The sequence below is a fragment of the Psilocybe cubensis genome, chromosome 4 (assembly GCF_017499595.1).
Source record: "Psilocybe cubensis strain MGC-MH-2018 chromosome 4, whole genome shotgun sequence".
Taxonomy (NCBI): Eukaryota; Fungi; Basidiomycota; class Agaricomycetes; order Agaricales; family Agrocybaceae; genus Psilocybe; species Psilocybe cubensis.
Window position 1 is genome coordinate 349,077 of NC_063002.1, and position 16,542 is coordinate 365,618.

A 16,542-nucleotide genomic window follows, 5' to 3' on the forward strand; every position below is an offset into this window, starting at 1 on the left:
AGGTCATCATTTATCCCTCCATTAACTTCAACTCACTCTTATACGCACTTATTCAGGGTGAATAATTCGCACCTTGTTTACGCTTGTCAGGTTTCGACTTTCGAGGAGATTACAGAAGCATTTTACTACGATAGCGTCAATAGCAATAGATTATGTTCATGATGTAAACAATCCGAAACTGTAAGAGATGTCCGTGTTAGTAGCTAGTATGTAAAAAAAATAAAAGAAAGGAATGAAAGCATCAGTCCACATGCCAGGGTTATGTCTGGTATAAAAACAAAATCAAGAAAGCACAGCTATCGAAACCATTAACACCACCCATAATGCATCTCCACCCACCAACTCAATTCAAGCCATCACATCCACACCCTACCGATATCCTCCTTGCTGTTGATACGAATTCAACTGCGTCGTGGACGTCGCGTACTCATGTCCATGCGCATGTGCCATGGGTGGCTGCCCCGAATATGGATCATAGGCATCATTCCCAAACACCTGGCTCCTACTTCCAAACGAGTTGGTGCCACGCCCCATATCATCCTTATACGGCGCATGTATGCTGCTCCCCGTCTCATCCGCGTAGCCCGCACCGCCCTTAGCGAGCGGCACAAACACGCTCGACGAGTCATCGTGCGTCGTCCACCCACTGACGGCGGGCTTGCCACCGACCGCACCCGCACCAGCAGCCATACCCGCGCCGAACTCTTTAGACGGCGGCATACGCGCTGCGCTGCGCGCCCGCCGCTTCATGCACACCGCGATCAGCGCGCCGAGCACACCCACGACCACAACACCACCGACGATGCACCCGATGATCACCGGCAAATTGCTCTTCTCCTCCTCACCCGCCGCGTTCGCGTTCGCGTTCGAGTTCGAATTTGTCTTGTCACCTGCGCCGGAGACGCTGTCGAGGCGGACGCTCGCAGGGAGCACGCTGGCAGGCTGCGTAGGCTGCACGCCGATGTTGCCTGAGCCAACAATGAGATACGTGCCGTTGCTCGGGATGCCGTCGACGACGACGTAGAGGAATGCAGGGCCGGGCTGGAACAGGTTCGGGTTCGGTGGAGGCTGCGCGACGTGCAGCGTAATCGAGCCGTCTTTGTTGACAGTGAACGAGGTCGCGAGCTCCATGTGCCTTTGCCCCATGTTCATGGCATGGGTGGTCACCCCGCCGCGCATAATCACAACCTTGGTCTTCTCCGCCGCGGCGTTCGCAGCGCCGGTGTACGAGCTCGCCGAGAGCGTGATGTCGAAAGCGGGCCCACCGTACGATAGCCTGTTTGGAACGCCAGTTGGTGCGGGGCGCACCTTCGCGTTGAAGTAAGGCGGGTAGAAGATCTCAGAACGGTACTCGGTCGGGTACATGACGTCCATATTTACATCCGCATTGGGGTTCGAACCTGCGACGAACACCGACGCATCGGGGAGGAGGATCGCAACGGAGTGGTACATCCTGGGGATCGTCGACGGAGCAAGACCCTTGTTTGACCAGCGGCTTCCCCGCGGGGCGTTGGGGTTGTAAATCGCAGGTGTGAAGACGGGGTCGGATGCCAGAGATGGTCCAAACGGCATCAGCGGGCCAGGCGTATCGTTTGTCTTGTCGGCGTAACCAGCGGTGCCGTTGCGTCCACCGTTGATCATGAGAAGTGTTCCATCAGGCAGATTGATGAACTGGCCCATCGTCCGCCGGTCAATCATATCGTCGTCCTGTTCGTATGCAACGGGCTTTGTCTTATCTGCGGGTTCGGGTGTCAAGCGCTGGCAGTCGGCCGAGGCGGGGAATAGCCAGGGGTCGACGTTGGGGCCGCCGTAGTCTCCCCAGTTATCATCTGGCATGTCGGAACCACCGCAGAAGAGTAGCGTTGGTGTGTAGTTGTTCTCCGGGGTGAGGGGGAGCATGGCGACACCACCAGAGGCGGGGTAGACACGAATGACGCCCTTGGGCATATCGGGTAGAGGATATTCTTTATTGAGACTGTGGTCCCACAACACTATTAATAGCAGTGGGAATGAGATGAAATATGTAACCGAAAGGAAAATGTGTACACGCACTTGTAGAATGGTTGGCTTGCACAAGCATCAAGCCAGAGGGCATCAGGTAGGTGTGCGCATAAGAGTTCAGACCGGAAGTCTTGACCAAGAAGTCGACGACCTCCGCATCCTTAGCCTTTGCGGGGAAATATTCGTAGCTGTTCTCCGCAAGCCCAGCCTGAGTGATAGCGTCGACATTGGGTCTGTCCGGTTTCCAGCGATTTATGTATCCACCACTGACAAATCCGCCAAGGATGACCACGGTACCATCGCCGAGCGGCTCAGCTGCAGCGTACCAGCGATTTCTCTTCATAGAGAGGTGCTCAATCTCGTCGTACCATGTGCACTTGGGGGACAAGAAGTTCTCGTTCGAGCTACAGGGGTTGAGGATACGAATCGCCTTCCTGCCGTCGAAATCTTGGTAGATGCTGTCCCAATGTCCCGTTCCGTCTGGGTTCTTCTGAGAACCGACTTTGCCGCCGATTGTGATTCCGTCGTTTCCGCCGAAGGTGACGAAGGAGCCGTTGGGAAGATGCATCCCTGAGGAACAGAAAGAATTGCTTTTGACATCCATAACATCGACATTGTGTGTCGCAATATCCCTATGACACAAAAGATCAGATGATTCCCAATGACGAGCTGTGAAGCGGCGCACCAACGAGAACCCCAGGCAGGGTGTCCTGCAACCTGAGCGGCGTTTCCTTCTGCTTTGTCCAAAATGTATACGCCCTCATTATCACCAAGGAACATCTGGCGCGGGAGTCAGAAGACGAAAGAGGTGTGATATAATCGTAACTACGTACCAGCAAAGCGCTAACTTTCGTATGACCTGCTTCCACGAACGAGCCACCAGTGGCCGCCTGGACAGAGTTTACGAACGCTCCTAGGCATAGCGCCACAACGTGGAGTCGTGACAACATTTGGGGAACCCAATGGGCGGGGGCAAAGGGAGGGGGGCAAGTAGTAGGAGGAAAAGGGAAAAGATTATGATGGAAACAAGGGCACTGCCCTGAGGGGGGTTAATAGCGACAAGTAGAATCTTGGCTGGGCCTCGAGCTGGAGGACAAGTGGCGATCACCAAGGGCATCACCGCATTCTTCCTCAAAAAGTCCCAAAAGGACCACTCTTGGTGAGCATTTCGTGGCATTACGGTCCACAACCGATGCCGTTATCAGCTAGAAAATGGGAAAATATGCCCACTTGGCAAGGTCCGGTGTGTATGGACCGACGAACAAATCAAGGGAGCTCCGTCGTAGCTTTACGTTCATTATAGATTCTAGTCTACTTGAAGCCTTGCATTTAGGATGGGGACAAAGTAGAGGCCGAGTTTGCTGCCATGAAGACTTGAAGTCATAGGCTACCATAAGAAACGTGGCTAAGAAAACTGAGTGAGATTTTCAGGAGGAGAGGCGTTTCCTTGGCGTGATTTATTGGCGTGATGCCGTTACGTCAATAATCCTACGAAAATAAACCAACTTCCATTTTCGCACGCAAACTGAACGCTTTTCCACATCCTGTCTGCAACTTTGCGTGAAGATCAAGACAAACATGGTATGAAGCCTCGAGCACTGAACAGCGTCTGCGTATGGGCGTTAACACCGTTGCACCCGACCGTACAGTACAGCCACACAGCAAGCATTCGTGTTGCTGCCCATGAGGCGCAATACGGTGTACGCTAGCCATCCCAAATGGTAAGATGGTAGGTTTACATATACAACGCCACCAACTCCCACAGCATCTCGGAAATATCTCTTTTTTCCAGCAAGATAAATCATCACCGCAATACACGAAAATATAAACCGCGATTGTTAATGTATGGGCGTCGGGTCTGAATATTGACTTCAAATCAGCTAACTAAGGCGTTTCAAACTGGATCTGCAAGATTATGTTCATTAAATTTGACAGCCCTAGGAAGATACTAATAAAGAAAAATCAAGGTATTTCGTGCACTTGGGCATTCAATACATTTCCTATATGTCAACTGTGAAGTTTGGCTGACTATTGATCGACCTCAGGATCTAAGCGCCCATGATTTGTGACACGAGCTCACTATAATTAGTTCAACTGGTAAGAAGAGTGGAGTTCAGGATAGTTTATCTTAGTTTAGATATCTGATCCAAAGAGGCGCGCGTCAATCTCCCGTGGAATCTTGTCTCCGTCTCGTGTAGTAAGAACTGGCCTCTTCGGTTTGTATCCGTCAGCCCATTTTGACGGACATTGATCGCCCCACAGAGGTTTTCCTTTGAAGAGTTAGAAAACAATAAAGTAGCCAGTGGATTCAAAATCGGTCAGGCTCAACGGAAAAATTGACACAATCCAACTATACACACGCCAAGCCTGTTGCCTTCGCTATATCTGACACGCTCTTTCAGCTCTACGCTGTTCTACGCTAGGCCGGATTTGGGCTAGAGCCGTCGTTACTTCGAAAAGTGTGGTCTCGGTCAAACTCAATTACTTTATTAGCTAGAAATTTGGGTGCATAGAAATTCAGGGCAAGTGTTGAATGACTTGCCTCAGGAGTGCAATGATGCATGATATGTAGCAGCAGGAATGTGGAGAGAGCGACGAAGAATAAGCTGAGAACTGAATTCAGGGATGGGGTACCAATAATGATTGATTGACGCGCTGTGATCCATAGCGGGCGTCCAGACAACGCCGACTCCCAAATATGAGCAGATTCAAGCCGCAACTGTTGATGCCACTGGATGGCACATTCTTTACTGATAGCCCTGATTGTAAGTTCATCATGTGATGATTCCCATAGTCCACATGACCTTCTCCTAAACAGGACGCGGTGGGAACGCGAAGGGTTGGTTCACGGGAAAGCATCAAAATATATCCTATTGCGTTGTATAAATGCATTATACATATATCATGTATGTTGAAGAAAATTTTCTAAACATTCAAGCTTGTACTAAATGAAGGGGAATGCAATTGCTCTCTCTCATTAAGGTCCACGCGGTCGCGTGACTCTTGTTCAGGGGAGGCTTAACGGCTCGGGAAGCTGTGGAATGAATTTTAATCTACTTTCGTCATTTCGACTCCTGCTACTGCCGCACTGAAGTATTTTCAGACGTGTACATTGTCAATCTATTCTCTTGATATGTTCTCAGGCTTTGGATTCTGTCTCAGGAACCTTCAACATTCTGTGGATAAGCTTACAACCAGCGACAGATGTCACTACACCGTCGTGCAACACTGCCTACTAGCTTGACGTCGTGGTTCCGTAGTTCAGCGAGCGGTGTCGATATGCTGTATCACTGTTGATATTCATATTTTACACTTTTCAGCACTCTATCCTCCATCTCCCTCTCTCTTTTCCCTCAATCTTCTTTCGCTTACTGGCACAAGAATGAAATCCGGTATCAAAGGTGAGAAACGCCGTATCACATGTACGCCTTGATTCAACGATGCTTACAATTGTCGTCAGTGATGGTTCTTGGAGACTCTCGTGTAGGGAAGGTATGCATTTCACGTAATGCCCTTGACCTGCTATCATTTATGTTTCATTGCGTGCATGAATAGACATCCCTCCTCGTCTATGTTACAGAGAATCAATTTCGAGTAGGCTAAATCTCAGCATTTTAAAGATGGATCATAGCCTCGGAGCTAACACATACACCTGATTTGAGATTCATTTTGACCCCACCGGTATGTACCGTTACTTGACCTTTGTCTTTGTATCCAAATTCTAGCGATTAATTTTAGATGTTCAGTAGAGGAATTCTATGGAATGAAATACAAAGCAGGTGACGGGAACGAGTATCTGCTAGCAATGTACGACACAGGGGGCGAATACGAGCTCGATCACTTCCGCTCTCTATATTATCCGAGGACGGACGTCTTTTTGCTGTGTTTTTCTGTTCTGGATCCTGCCAGTTTTGACAATATACGGACGCTGGTATGGATATATCCACGTTCAATCTTCTTAATGTGGTTTTAAGCAAGGTTGTCATCGAACAGTGGGCCCCTGAGGTCGCCGATTATCTTCCTTCTGCTGCAACGCTGGTGGTGGGCACGAAGGTTGATTTGCGGCATGACGCGACGGTGATTGACGCGCTGCGAGATAGGTGTGTGGTGAAAGTCCGAAATGAAATTGCACCTTTCAACAAATTCCATTATTTAACCGTGCTTGCCAGGCGTTCAGCGCCAATTCAATATGAGCAGGGAGTTTCGATGTGTAAGGATGTAGGAGCAGCGGGCTATGTTGAGTGTTCTTCCCTCACTGGGTATGGAATCAACGTTGTCTTCGACGAGGTGGTGAGAATCGGGAGTGAGTAATATTTCCCTCAAAATAACTTGTCTGGTTCAACAAAGTCGTACTGATTAAACTCAATTTAGGAGAACTCCCTGTCAAACAACCGCGTCGACCACCCCGAGCATGCATCATTGCATAATAAAAAATAAGTGTTTATTAACCATCAACAGAAAAAGCAATTATGTATGTGGAGTGAAGGCAAGCTGTTGGCCTTTCGCTGCTATCTTCGCTAGATAAATGTTCGTGCGGCCTAGAAGAACCAGCCGCCCGTCCCCGGCAAACGCCATGTTGGATACGGTTCCACCCGTGAAAAACTTGCCTAGCAGAATGCCGTCGGGAGACCAAACGTTTACGCCATCTCCGCATGCAGCGTAGACGTTTCCGGCGGAATCCAGCTCTATGCCATCTGGAATCCCGGTGTCTGCGTATGCGAATATCCGTCTGTTGGTGAACACCTGAGATCTCGGGTCCACATCAAATTGGAATCTATGCAAAAATGAGAGAGATTGGCAAGGCTCGTAAAGCGTGATGCTAGATGCCAGCAAGAAAGACGAACATTGTAGCGGTTCTGGTCTGATCGTTTATGTCGGGACCATTGATGGCCCCTGTATCTGTGCTATTGCGATTTTCATTGAATGCTGGTGGAGAATCGCAACGAAGGACGATGGACGCACACATAGGCTCTTGTTCCGTCGTGGCTGAAAGCTATACCGTTGCATTGTTGGAAGTCAGTGGCAACCACTCGCGCTGTGCCCGTCGTCGTATCGAATCGGTATACCTGGTTCGGAATCATAGCTGGCGGGCGTAGTTGAAATAAGGCGCCGAAACTATGAAGTAACTCGTTATCAGTGGTATATTTTAACTTGCTTGATGAGGGCATAAATTTGAAATGGGACTTACGAGACATCAGTGAAGAAAATAGCCTTTGAGATGGGGTGTATTTTGATGTCATCCAGCGAGTTGAACTGCCGTCCATAGAAATTGTCCAGAAGGACAGTTGCGTTGTATGGCTCCTTCGAGTGTACGAGAACTACGGATGGCGGAAGTGGTCCTATTCCATCCGTTACAAATAATAGTGACGATCCAATTGGACCTGTCCCGCCATTAATTTGTTGAAGTGAAAATGGCACATTTACCTAGTACTCCGTGTAACCGTCAGCTGTATTGGAGGATTTTTTTGGCAATTTGTGGGGTAAGAATGAGCGCACCTGGGTAGCTGGAACGTTGACTGCAGTCGCGTTTAAAGGACCTTGTAGGGTCTTTAATGCGGTTTCCACTGTACCCATGCTGATCTTATTTACGACATTCTGGTTCTCAAAAAAGCCTACGAAAAATAGTTCGTCCGTGTCTTGAACATAGATGGGAGCTTCGTGAGTTATTGACGGAATGGTAGTATTTGACGATATCGATTGGAAGATTGGATTGGGTCCAAGGACGTCAAAGAATGCATGATCGAACACCTGTATAAATGGAGGACTGGATTGCGTTGGGTTGAAGAACTGGGTGAAGGACGAGTTTCGAAAATTGCTTGATTGGGATCCTAGTACGGTATAATTCTTGGAGTCTATGACCTGCAATTCTTTTGTCAATTGGAGGGTTAACTAGAAAATTGGGACGGTACCTACCACTATTTGTGCAGATGTACTCGATGCAGAGGGCATGCTGATATGGGCAGAAATGCGCAAAACATAGATCGTTAAACCGAAGAATAGGTTTGGTATAGATTTTTGCATCATGGAAGGTCAAAATACTGCACTGAACAGGTCTGTAGAGATATGCTACGCAGATTTTATTTAAACCCTGCTTCTGAGGCTCATTTGGGGATATGGGGCCCATGAAGAGATAGTATTTCTGTCGTTGCTTATAATTTGTGTCTCCAGCAAAAACCTGAAACTTCTCCAATTTCCCATCCAAGATTGAAATAGTCTATGCACATCCAATAAATCCACACCTGGGCGTTTGTTTGCGATGCGAGTCGCGTCACTCCTGTCAGTCTGTGGTCCGGAATAATGCAAACGCTATTATCTTTTGCTACAGCCTGAGATACCTGTTGAATTGTCATTATTATTTGTGAAAAAATGGTCATGAAAGCACTATATTTAAATCGTCAAATGGAGCAAGTTTAGCAACAATGATATCTAGGTATGAAGATACACAGAGTCCCGAATAGGTTCGGCCAGGGCGGTAATGATCCAAGTTTGTACTACTGACAAAAATTCTTGAGAGAATAGCATGGTGAATGGCGTTAACGGTTGTAGAAATAGATCATTGGATTCACCAATCCCAATTTCTATACTTCCACAATGCAACCTGGGGCGCATCTGGCATTCACTAACCTACTTAAATAATATCAAGGAGCGCTCAATTGCGGCGCTTTGGCGCTCCATGATGTTTCGACACTATTTCTGGGGGTACCAAGTTTGGTGCTAGATAAATATCATACTACTATTTCTACGTGGATACGAATGACTATGCGCAACGCGTGTATTAGCACCAGTACTGCGTCAACATCAAGAACAAGTATCAAAGATAGGGGTTAAAACAGCTGATCGCGTGATCGCGACTTTTTGTTCAGGGCCGGTAAGCCAGGAAGAGGAGCAATTTACGCACCACGAAGTGCGTTAAACTTTCAACTGACAACATGTCGCCCATGGTCTAGGGAGTTTCTTGGCTCTCTGTGGTCAGTACCTTGATTTCTCCCTTAAAATACACCTCCGTTCCTCCATTATTCGGCCACAACGCAAATAGTTCTCACCGGCAACCCCGCGAAGTGACATGTCGGGCGTCAAGCTCACTTTCGTTCCGACAAGTAGATTGTAAATGAATCTAGTCAATGTTGTCTCTTTTCCCAGGTGAATATACATTCTACTACTAAGTCCGCGTTCACTTACAATGATATCCTGTCGATGATCGCCTTTATTTATTAACACAGCCCCAATTCGAACATTAACAGGGCTGAACAGCCTTTTCTACTTATTTTTGGGCGCCGCTTCGCGTGTACAGGGACTACTTTTGACGAGAATGTGGGGAAGCAACTCGAATAGCACGTAAGTTGCATATATGATCTCTTTTAAATAATATTTTGAACTCATACCGTATACAAACTGGTTCAGACGATCCGCCTCCCAGACACAATGAGGAGTTCGGAAGTGGTAAACTAATGCTATCATGAACTGCTTGATAATCAACAAGTACACATTCATTTCTGTATAGAGGGATATCGCCACGTTTTCGGAATGCAGGCGTCATATGCGAAAGCAGAAGGCCACAGTGTTGTGTTCGGCATAATGCCGTGGCAGCTGTGCTGTGTTCTTACTTCATTCTCTCCGGGCAGCAAAACACTTTTCACTTTGTCTATTATCCTGCCCTCATTACCGTTCCTTTTTTATTTCCTCTATTGCCTATTCGTTGACCATGTTCTCTGCAATTAAATGTAAGGAATGGTCATTGTATCAATGATATTAATAATCTCATGATCAACGTCAGTGGTGGTACTTGGAGATGGCGCTGTGGGCAAGGTACGTATATCTGTGAAATACTTTATGTCGTTATACAACTAATCGCACACTGCAGACATCCCTTCTCATTACCTACACGACCAATACATTTCCAGTGCGCCTGCCCTGTTTGTCATAAATCAAGTTCATGTCTAATTCGGTTTCGCTATTTAGACTGATTATGTCCCCACCGGTACGTTGCTTCTGAAGGTAGTCTCCAGGTCGCTCAACCTATCCTGTCTCTCAGTGTTCGACTGTTATACAGAGCGGCATATAGTTGATAATACCGACGAATTCCTTATCGGCCTGTTTGACACGGGGGGCGGCGAAGATTACGACCGCCTTCGGCCATTGTCGTACCCATCGACGGACGTATTCCTGCTTTGCTTTTCTGTGGTTGAGCCAATCAGCTTCGAAAACATCCGGTCAAAGGTGTGTCGACCTATTTTATTGGCGCAACGCTGAATATTATGCTCACATCTTGCGATCATCTCGCAGTGGGCGCCTGAGGTGGCCCACCATCTTCCTTCTGCCGCTGTCCTGGTCGTTGGAACCAAGATCGATTTGCGGAATGACGCAACAATTGTTGATATGTTGCATGACAAGTAAGCGTGCAGTCATCAAGACTCCGACCTCTGTTCGTTGACGTTGACTGTCCAATTTAGACGCACAGCGCCCATCCAACGTCAACAAGGAGTGGCTTTGTGCAAGGACATAGGGGCAGGGGGCTATATCGAGTGTTCTTCGCGCACTGGATCCGGAATTAGAGCTGTATTTGACGAAGCAGTCAAACTTGTAGGTGAGGATTTTCCCATCTATCTTGTGATGCAATATACCAGGACGCTGATGACAGGCGTTGAAAACAGTGAATTCAGCATCTAGAAGAGTACCGGAATCTTCCAGGAGGTGTGTGATTGCCTAGAGTCAGAAAACCCCTGCAAGACTCGGATAATGAGGGTTGGGTGTGACCTGTGCGGGGCTGTTCGTCATATAGGTACTGCTTTTATTTATAACCCAATCAATCAATCGAGAAATGTCCAACAAAAGCAAAGCATTGGGGACATGACAATGTGTCATCTTTACTCATGGTATCGTTACATATGCGCGAGGGGATTGCCTTGATGTTCTTCCTTCTTGGCCCTCTTGGAGGTTTGAGCAGTGAGTTTACGTTTCCCACCTAGCTATCGTGTGTTTCAGACATGCGTAATCCCCCCATTCTTAAATGTGAGCGTTGTATCACGTCAGTTCGACCTCAACTTACAGTTGATGGTTAGTGGTTCTCGTCGGGGATTCTACAGTTGGAAAGGTGCATATAATATATCTAGTAATATTGGGCTATCTAACCTGACGCTTGATAGACATCCATGCTCATTGTCTACACATCAAATAAGTTTCCCGTACGTTAGACCAGGTATTCTGACAGGTTTTCGCAACCGAATGATATTTTACAAAGGACAATTATCTTCCAACAGGTGCGTATGGACGCCATTGCACACCATATGTATTGAAATCATTTGCATTTAGTATTTGATGGTTACTGTGCCAGACGCATAATCGATGGCAATGAATACAGCGTATCATTGTTTGATACTGCAGGCGGGGATGAATACGACCGCCTCCGCCCACTCGCTTACCCACAGACTGACATTTTTGTAATGTGTTTCTCTGTTGTCGATCGGACGAGCTATGAAAATATCAGTTTGAAGGTACACAGTCCCTTTCTATTTTTCTTTCCCTTTGCATTCTTATTTTCATCTTGCCGTTTATACTTTTAGTGGGCCCCTGAGATTGAACATCACAATCCATCTGTACCCATTCTTCTCGTTGGAACAAAGGTCGATTTACGAAATGATTCTATGCGAGACAGGTACGTAGGTCAAATGATTAATGATTATAATAGCGAATTCATAATCTTTCTGGTACAACAGACATAATTCCATACTGGAACACCATCATGGGATGACGATGTGTAAGGACATCGGCGCTGCATACTATGTTGAATGCTCTTCATACACCGGATGCGGTGTCAAAAGTGTCTTTGAAGAGGCCATGAGGCTAGCAGGTGCGTTCGAAGTATACTTTGATTTGATAAATCTCTGTCAACACATTACTATTTACAGCAAATCCTCCTCCTAAACTCGTACCAGCTAGACGTAGAAAGTGTGTTGTTACATAATTTAATCTTTCTTTAGTCAAGAAGTAGCATCTATGAATCATAATTTACTTAGTATGCGAATTATGTGCTCGTTCATATTTTGAAAAGAGACTAAGTATTCTGAGCTGAGTCCCAACCACAACGTGACTGTTTCTATGTTGAATTCATTCGCACGCTTCGAGCTTCACGAACAAAATCTTACATTGATCCAATCCGAAAAACATATCCTCTCCTGCGCCTAGAGCTGATGCAATATCTTGCCACACATACCGATATGCTTTCAACGTCAAAAGACATCACCAAATTACGACACACACACGACTTGGACATGCATAGCCTTGACGTGACTCGATTCTTGAGGCCCCTCCCTAGCTAACCTCCCACCATTCACACCAGAGAAAGCAAGCTGAGAATTATTGGCATTTTCTTGTAAAGAGGTGCATCTGGCAAGGCAGACATTATGATGCACAGTATCAAATGTGAGTTCATTGATCGTCAATTTCATACCTCCTGTGTTTCAATGGGCTCAACAGCGATTTTTTGAAGGTGTAATCGTCGGAGATGACACAGTCGGAAAGGTTGTCGCCTACATAGTACTCAGAAGTATTCAGTGTTTCTGATAGACAACATGGTACACAGACATGTATAATCACAAGACGTGCAGAACATGGGTTTCCCGCCGTGAGTGGCAGAGTCACCAGTCAGATTCCTCAAGCTTCCTCCTCATCCTGCTTTCTTATGAATCTCAGACCGAATATGTGCCATCTAGTGCGTTGAATCTGATAATTTTCCCACTTTTAACACAAATCTGACATAATATTTGCTCAGTATATGGTGGATATGCAGAGAACCGCAGAGTAGACGGGAAAACATACAGTTTCGGATTTTGGGATACCTCGGGGGACCCGAGGTATGATGATCTTCGGCCCTTGTCTTACCCAGACACGGATGTATTCTTGATATGCTTTTCAATTGTCAATCCAAGAAGTTATGAACATGTAAGGACAAAAGTGGGTCCATTTTTTGTTTTCCATTTTGTCGTGTATACCTAATGCTAAAATTTCTGCGTTCTATTAGTGGAGTCCGGAAATCACTTTTCACAATTCGCGTACCCCAGTCATGCTGATCGGTACGAAGAGCGACTTGCGGAACAATCTTGTCATAGTCGATCATTTGCGTAATCAGTAAGTCACACAATTCAGTCTGTGTTGGATTCCTAACGCTACCTTCATTCGTCATATTACTTACACCCTAGTCAATTTTGTTTCTTCAGGAATACAGCTCCTATACAAACGCATCAAGGAATAGCAATGTGTAGGGAAATTGGGGCAGCTGCTTATCATGAGTGCTCTGCTTTTACCGGCGAAGGCATCAACGAGGTCATTGATGAGGCATTTCGAATTGCATGTACGCTGCAATTTCCACTAATGCGAATATTTTTGAAAGTGCTGACCTTCATTAATCATCGTCGGCTCAGTAAGCTCTCCTGGTGGAAAGAAAAGAACGAGGAGTGGCTCTTGTATTATTGTCTAGCGAAATCAGCATTTCCATCAGCATCTGTCCAGAATTCACCCAGGGCTGGCACAGCCTTCCAGTGCTTTTCGTTGCAGTTACTTTTCAAGTTGTTTTGATAGAACGGGTTGTCCAACTATCATGAATTTATGCCCTATGGCCCGGCCCTTGAACACGCTGGGTGTACATTTTATCTTCTGCCGAAATGCCGACACAACCAGATTCTCGCGCCGAGTCTACCCGCCAAATCTAAATAATCAAATTCTTGTTAATATTTTTGCAACATGCTCTACCCGCAGTATTTCTGAATTACCCATAATTCTTCTCTTAACTATCGAGTTAGAAAAGAGATGTTGGTGATGTTCAGTCACGGGATCGCGTAGCGGCCGTAGCCTCTCAGACGAATCAAGCGGAGTGTGGCGGACCTCCAATATATCTCAAGTGTGCTTGATCCAAGTTGAACCTTGATGATCGTGCCAATGATCAGATAGTAAGTCTATGTCATATGCTTGCTGCATGCTTTCGGATACTTGGTTGTTCTTCTGGTACCATTGAAATCGATTCGAATAGTGCAATGCTACCTCAAGACGGCCTGGGTGATGTCAGAATCCCCCCTCTTTCCCCTGTTCCTTCCGGGCTGGCAAAACCGGACGATCGTCTATGTGACACCTGTAGCCAACTCGGCTTGACTGTTGAAAGTTTTACTTACATCCCTGGGAATGAGGACGCTTATAAAGAACAGATTTACTTAGGGCTCGTCAAGGACATTAAAGAAAAAATGCGCTGCCCTCTTTGCCGTCTCATTCTCGCGAGCATTGGATCCGAGCTTCCGTGCACGGAGGATGGACAACCATTATCTATATCATTCCGCTGGGAGACAGATCCTAGATCTTCCTCATGTGCCATGGCCCCTTATGCCTGGAAGCCAGGAGGAAGATATGCAAATCCTAAACGGTTGAATGCCTTCCCCAGGATTACAGTTCTTGCCAATGACACCACCAATCCGTGTTTAATAAATTACGTCCGTCCAATTGAAGACACGATCAATTTTAACATGGTGAGCAACTGGCTCTACATGTGCGAGGACTGGCACGGGGATGTTTGCGAGAAGTCAAAATATCTTGATGGAGTGGTGGACAACCCCACGGCTTTGATACCTACCTTCCGTCTTATCGATGTCGTCGAAAATTGCATTTTGTTTGCTCCAGCAAACGTCACGTACGTAGCACTCAGTTATGTCTGGGGAAAAATAGATCCAACAAAGATATTGAGATTGACCAAAGGAACTATCAACGACCTCGCAGTCCCTGGCGCTCTCTTACAACAGCAGAACTACGACATCACCCCGATAACAATACGAGATGCTATTCAGGTTACACGCGAAATTGGTATACGCTACCTATGGGTTGACAGCTTGTGTATTGTACAGGATGACGTCGGACCCGGTGGAAGCAAGATGGATGCAATATCAAAAATGGATCTCATTTATGGGGCCGCATATTTGACAATTATCGCAGCCACAGGAGGTGACGCCAATGCCGGTCTTCCTGGGGTTAGACCTGGCACTCGAAAGATCCCCCAACTTATAGAGGAAATCTATCCAGGACTTCGGCTGGCAAATCGGCCGAGTGACCTGGCTCATATACCAAACATCCATCGAACTAGGGCGTGGACGTAAGCACCATCCGTCAAATGCACGTATGCTTTTGCACTGAGCTTGTTCTAGATACCAAGAGCTGAGGTTCGCTAAAAGAAGCCTCAGCTTTATCGGAGGGCAGGCGGTTTTCCAATGCTGCAGCTACAATTGGCGCGAGGATGTCGTTTTTGAAGACCGAAGTTGGTATCTCACCTCCAACCGGAGCCGTACCGTCGAACTCCCGAACAAGATATTCGAACTCGAAAGCATGATCTACGGATACTCTGGGCTTTCGTTGACCAATGAGGAAGATATCTACGATGCATTTGCTGGTCTTGCCCGTTTCTTCAGAACAAAGCTGGGTTCAAATCTTTGTCACGGTATTCCGGACACAGATTTTGACTGGTTCTTGCTGTGGACGGCCCAGGATCCTCCTAAACGTAGACCACATGCGCCTAGTTGGTCGTGGTCGGGATGGCAGGGTGAGATGCGACCGATGAGCTGGTGGAGGAATCGACCTAGCACCGAAGAAATTCGCGAAATACAAAAGGAGCGGACGTGGATTGTATGGTACGAGCGAAAGGCGCATCACCTGGAAGAGTGCCAACGCGTCAGTAATCCTGAGAATAGCAGTCAGTCTTCCTCTAGGTTGCCACCCAATCCAGAAACACGGTTACAATCTCGTTTTCCATTTGATTGCAGCCAGACGCTCCCAACACCGCGGAAGCTAGTCAATGCGCCGAAATATATTCAAAGTGGACACTCCGAAGCCGGCTCAGGCTTTCTCCAGTTCTGGACCGTATCTGTAACATTCCGGTTGGCTGAACCAGAAAGCAGGGAGAACCCCAGCTTTGGTCCCCGAAATACTCACTCTCGGATTGGTATTTTTGGTCGAAACGGTCAAGAGATTAGTATCGTCTATGTGAATCCTGACTGGCGACACAGGAATCTTCAGCCGCAGAGAACCCACGAATTTATTTTGCTGAGCGAAGGGGTAGACCATGATTTGAGGCTGGATGCCTCTGAGAAAGACTTGAAATATATGGTGATGCTAATAGATTGGCAAGAGGATGGGCAATGGGCGGAACGTGTTGCTGTGACATCGATGGAGAAGACAGCATTAGACCAGGCGTTTGGGCAAGGGCCGATATGGAAAGAGATTATTTTAGGATAAAATTAAAAAATGGTGCCATGGTTGAAATGTTGGAGGTTCGTTGGTAGTTCAGCCTAGAAATTGCTTGGCCTTGATTAAATTCGGACGGTTCTGAGTGGGATAGACGAAACACCGTGAGTTGATGGAGAACTTTTGCAAGAAAGAAGAGATTCAAAGTCAGACACATCAATTCAACATCAGCCAATTTTAGCCACGCCTTTGAACATTCGGTGATAATTAGTTGGCGCTGTCAAGAAAGTGATATTTGATGCCTGCCCTGCACCGCCGCTATCTTCCGTC

General features: G+C 46.9%; 6 protein-coding genes across 6 annotated transcripts; 4 read left to right on the forward strand and 2 right to left on the reverse strand.

Annotated features, from left to right (window-relative positions):
- Positions 1 to 369: 369 nt before the first annotated feature.
- Positions 370 to 2,951, reverse strand: JR316_0004222 (Aldehyde oxidase GLOX; the record flags this gene model as incomplete). The annotated part of the gene is made up of 4 exons (XM_047889991.1): positions 370 to 1,991; positions 2,053 to 2,633; positions 2,687 to 2,781; positions 2,835 to 2,951. The coding sequence occupies 4 exons, from the start codon at positions 2,949 to 2,951 to the stop codon at positions 370 to 372; spliced, it is 2,415 nt and encodes an 804-aa protein (XP_047749752.1).
- A 2,512-nt stretch (positions 2,952 to 5,463) lies between these two features.
- Positions 5,464 to 6,428, forward strand: JR316_0004223 (Ras-related protein Rac1; the record flags this gene model as incomplete). The annotated part of the gene is made up of 6 exons (XM_047889992.1): positions 5,464 to 5,493; positions 5,664 to 5,682; positions 5,727 to 5,932; positions 5,980 to 6,101; positions 6,171 to 6,304; positions 6,373 to 6,428. The coding sequence occupies 6 exons, from the start codon at positions 5,464 to 5,466 to the stop codon at positions 6,426 to 6,428; spliced, it is 567 nt and encodes a 188-aa protein (XP_047749753.1).
- Positions 6,429 to 6,468: 40 nt separating this feature from the next.
- JR316_0004224 (Lactonohydrolase oryL) lies at positions 6,469 to 7,950 on the reverse strand (the record flags this gene model as incomplete). The annotated part of the gene is made up of 6 exons (XM_047889993.1): positions 6,469 to 6,775; positions 6,846 to 6,905; positions 6,964 to 7,116; positions 7,190 to 7,425; positions 7,498 to 7,890; positions 7,915 to 7,950. 6 exons carry the CDS (start codon positions 7,948 to 7,950, stop codon positions 6,469 to 6,471), a joined length of 1,185 nt encoding a protein of 394 aa, XP_047749754.1.
- Positions 7,951 to 9,703: 1,753 nt separating this feature from the next.
- Positions 9,704 to 10,395, forward strand: JR316_0004225 (Rho GTPase protein rac1; the record flags this gene model as incomplete). The annotated part of the gene is made up of 6 exons (XM_047889994.1): positions 9,704 to 9,722; positions 9,776 to 9,807; positions 9,863 to 9,901; positions 9,961 to 9,979; positions 10,034 to 10,218; positions 10,285 to 10,395. 6 exons carry the CDS (start codon positions 9,704 to 9,706, stop codon positions 10,393 to 10,395), a joined length of 405 nt encoding a protein of 134 aa, XP_047749755.1.
- A 491-nt stretch (positions 10,396 to 10,886) lies between these two features.
- On the forward strand, positions 10,887 to 11,962 carry JR316_0004226 (Ras-related C3 botulinum toxin substrate 1; the record flags this gene model as incomplete). Its single annotated transcript, XM_047889995.1, has 5 exons — positions 10,887 to 10,944; positions 11,311 to 11,492; positions 11,562 to 11,653; positions 11,715 to 11,848; positions 11,907 to 11,962. The coding sequence occupies 5 exons, from the start codon at positions 10,887 to 10,889 to the stop codon at positions 11,960 to 11,962; spliced, it is 522 nt and encodes a 173-aa protein (XP_047749756.1).
- A 1,996-nt stretch (positions 11,963 to 13,958) lies between these two features.
- JR316_0004227 (uncharacterized protein) lies at positions 13,959 to 16,263 on the forward strand (the record flags this gene model as incomplete). The annotated part of the gene is made up of 2 exons (XM_047889996.1): positions 13,959 to 15,127; positions 15,180 to 16,263. 2 exons carry the CDS (start codon positions 13,959 to 13,961, stop codon positions 16,261 to 16,263), a joined length of 2,253 nt encoding a protein of 750 aa, XP_047749757.1.
- Between the last annotated feature and the right edge of the window lie 279 nt (positions 16,264 to 16,542).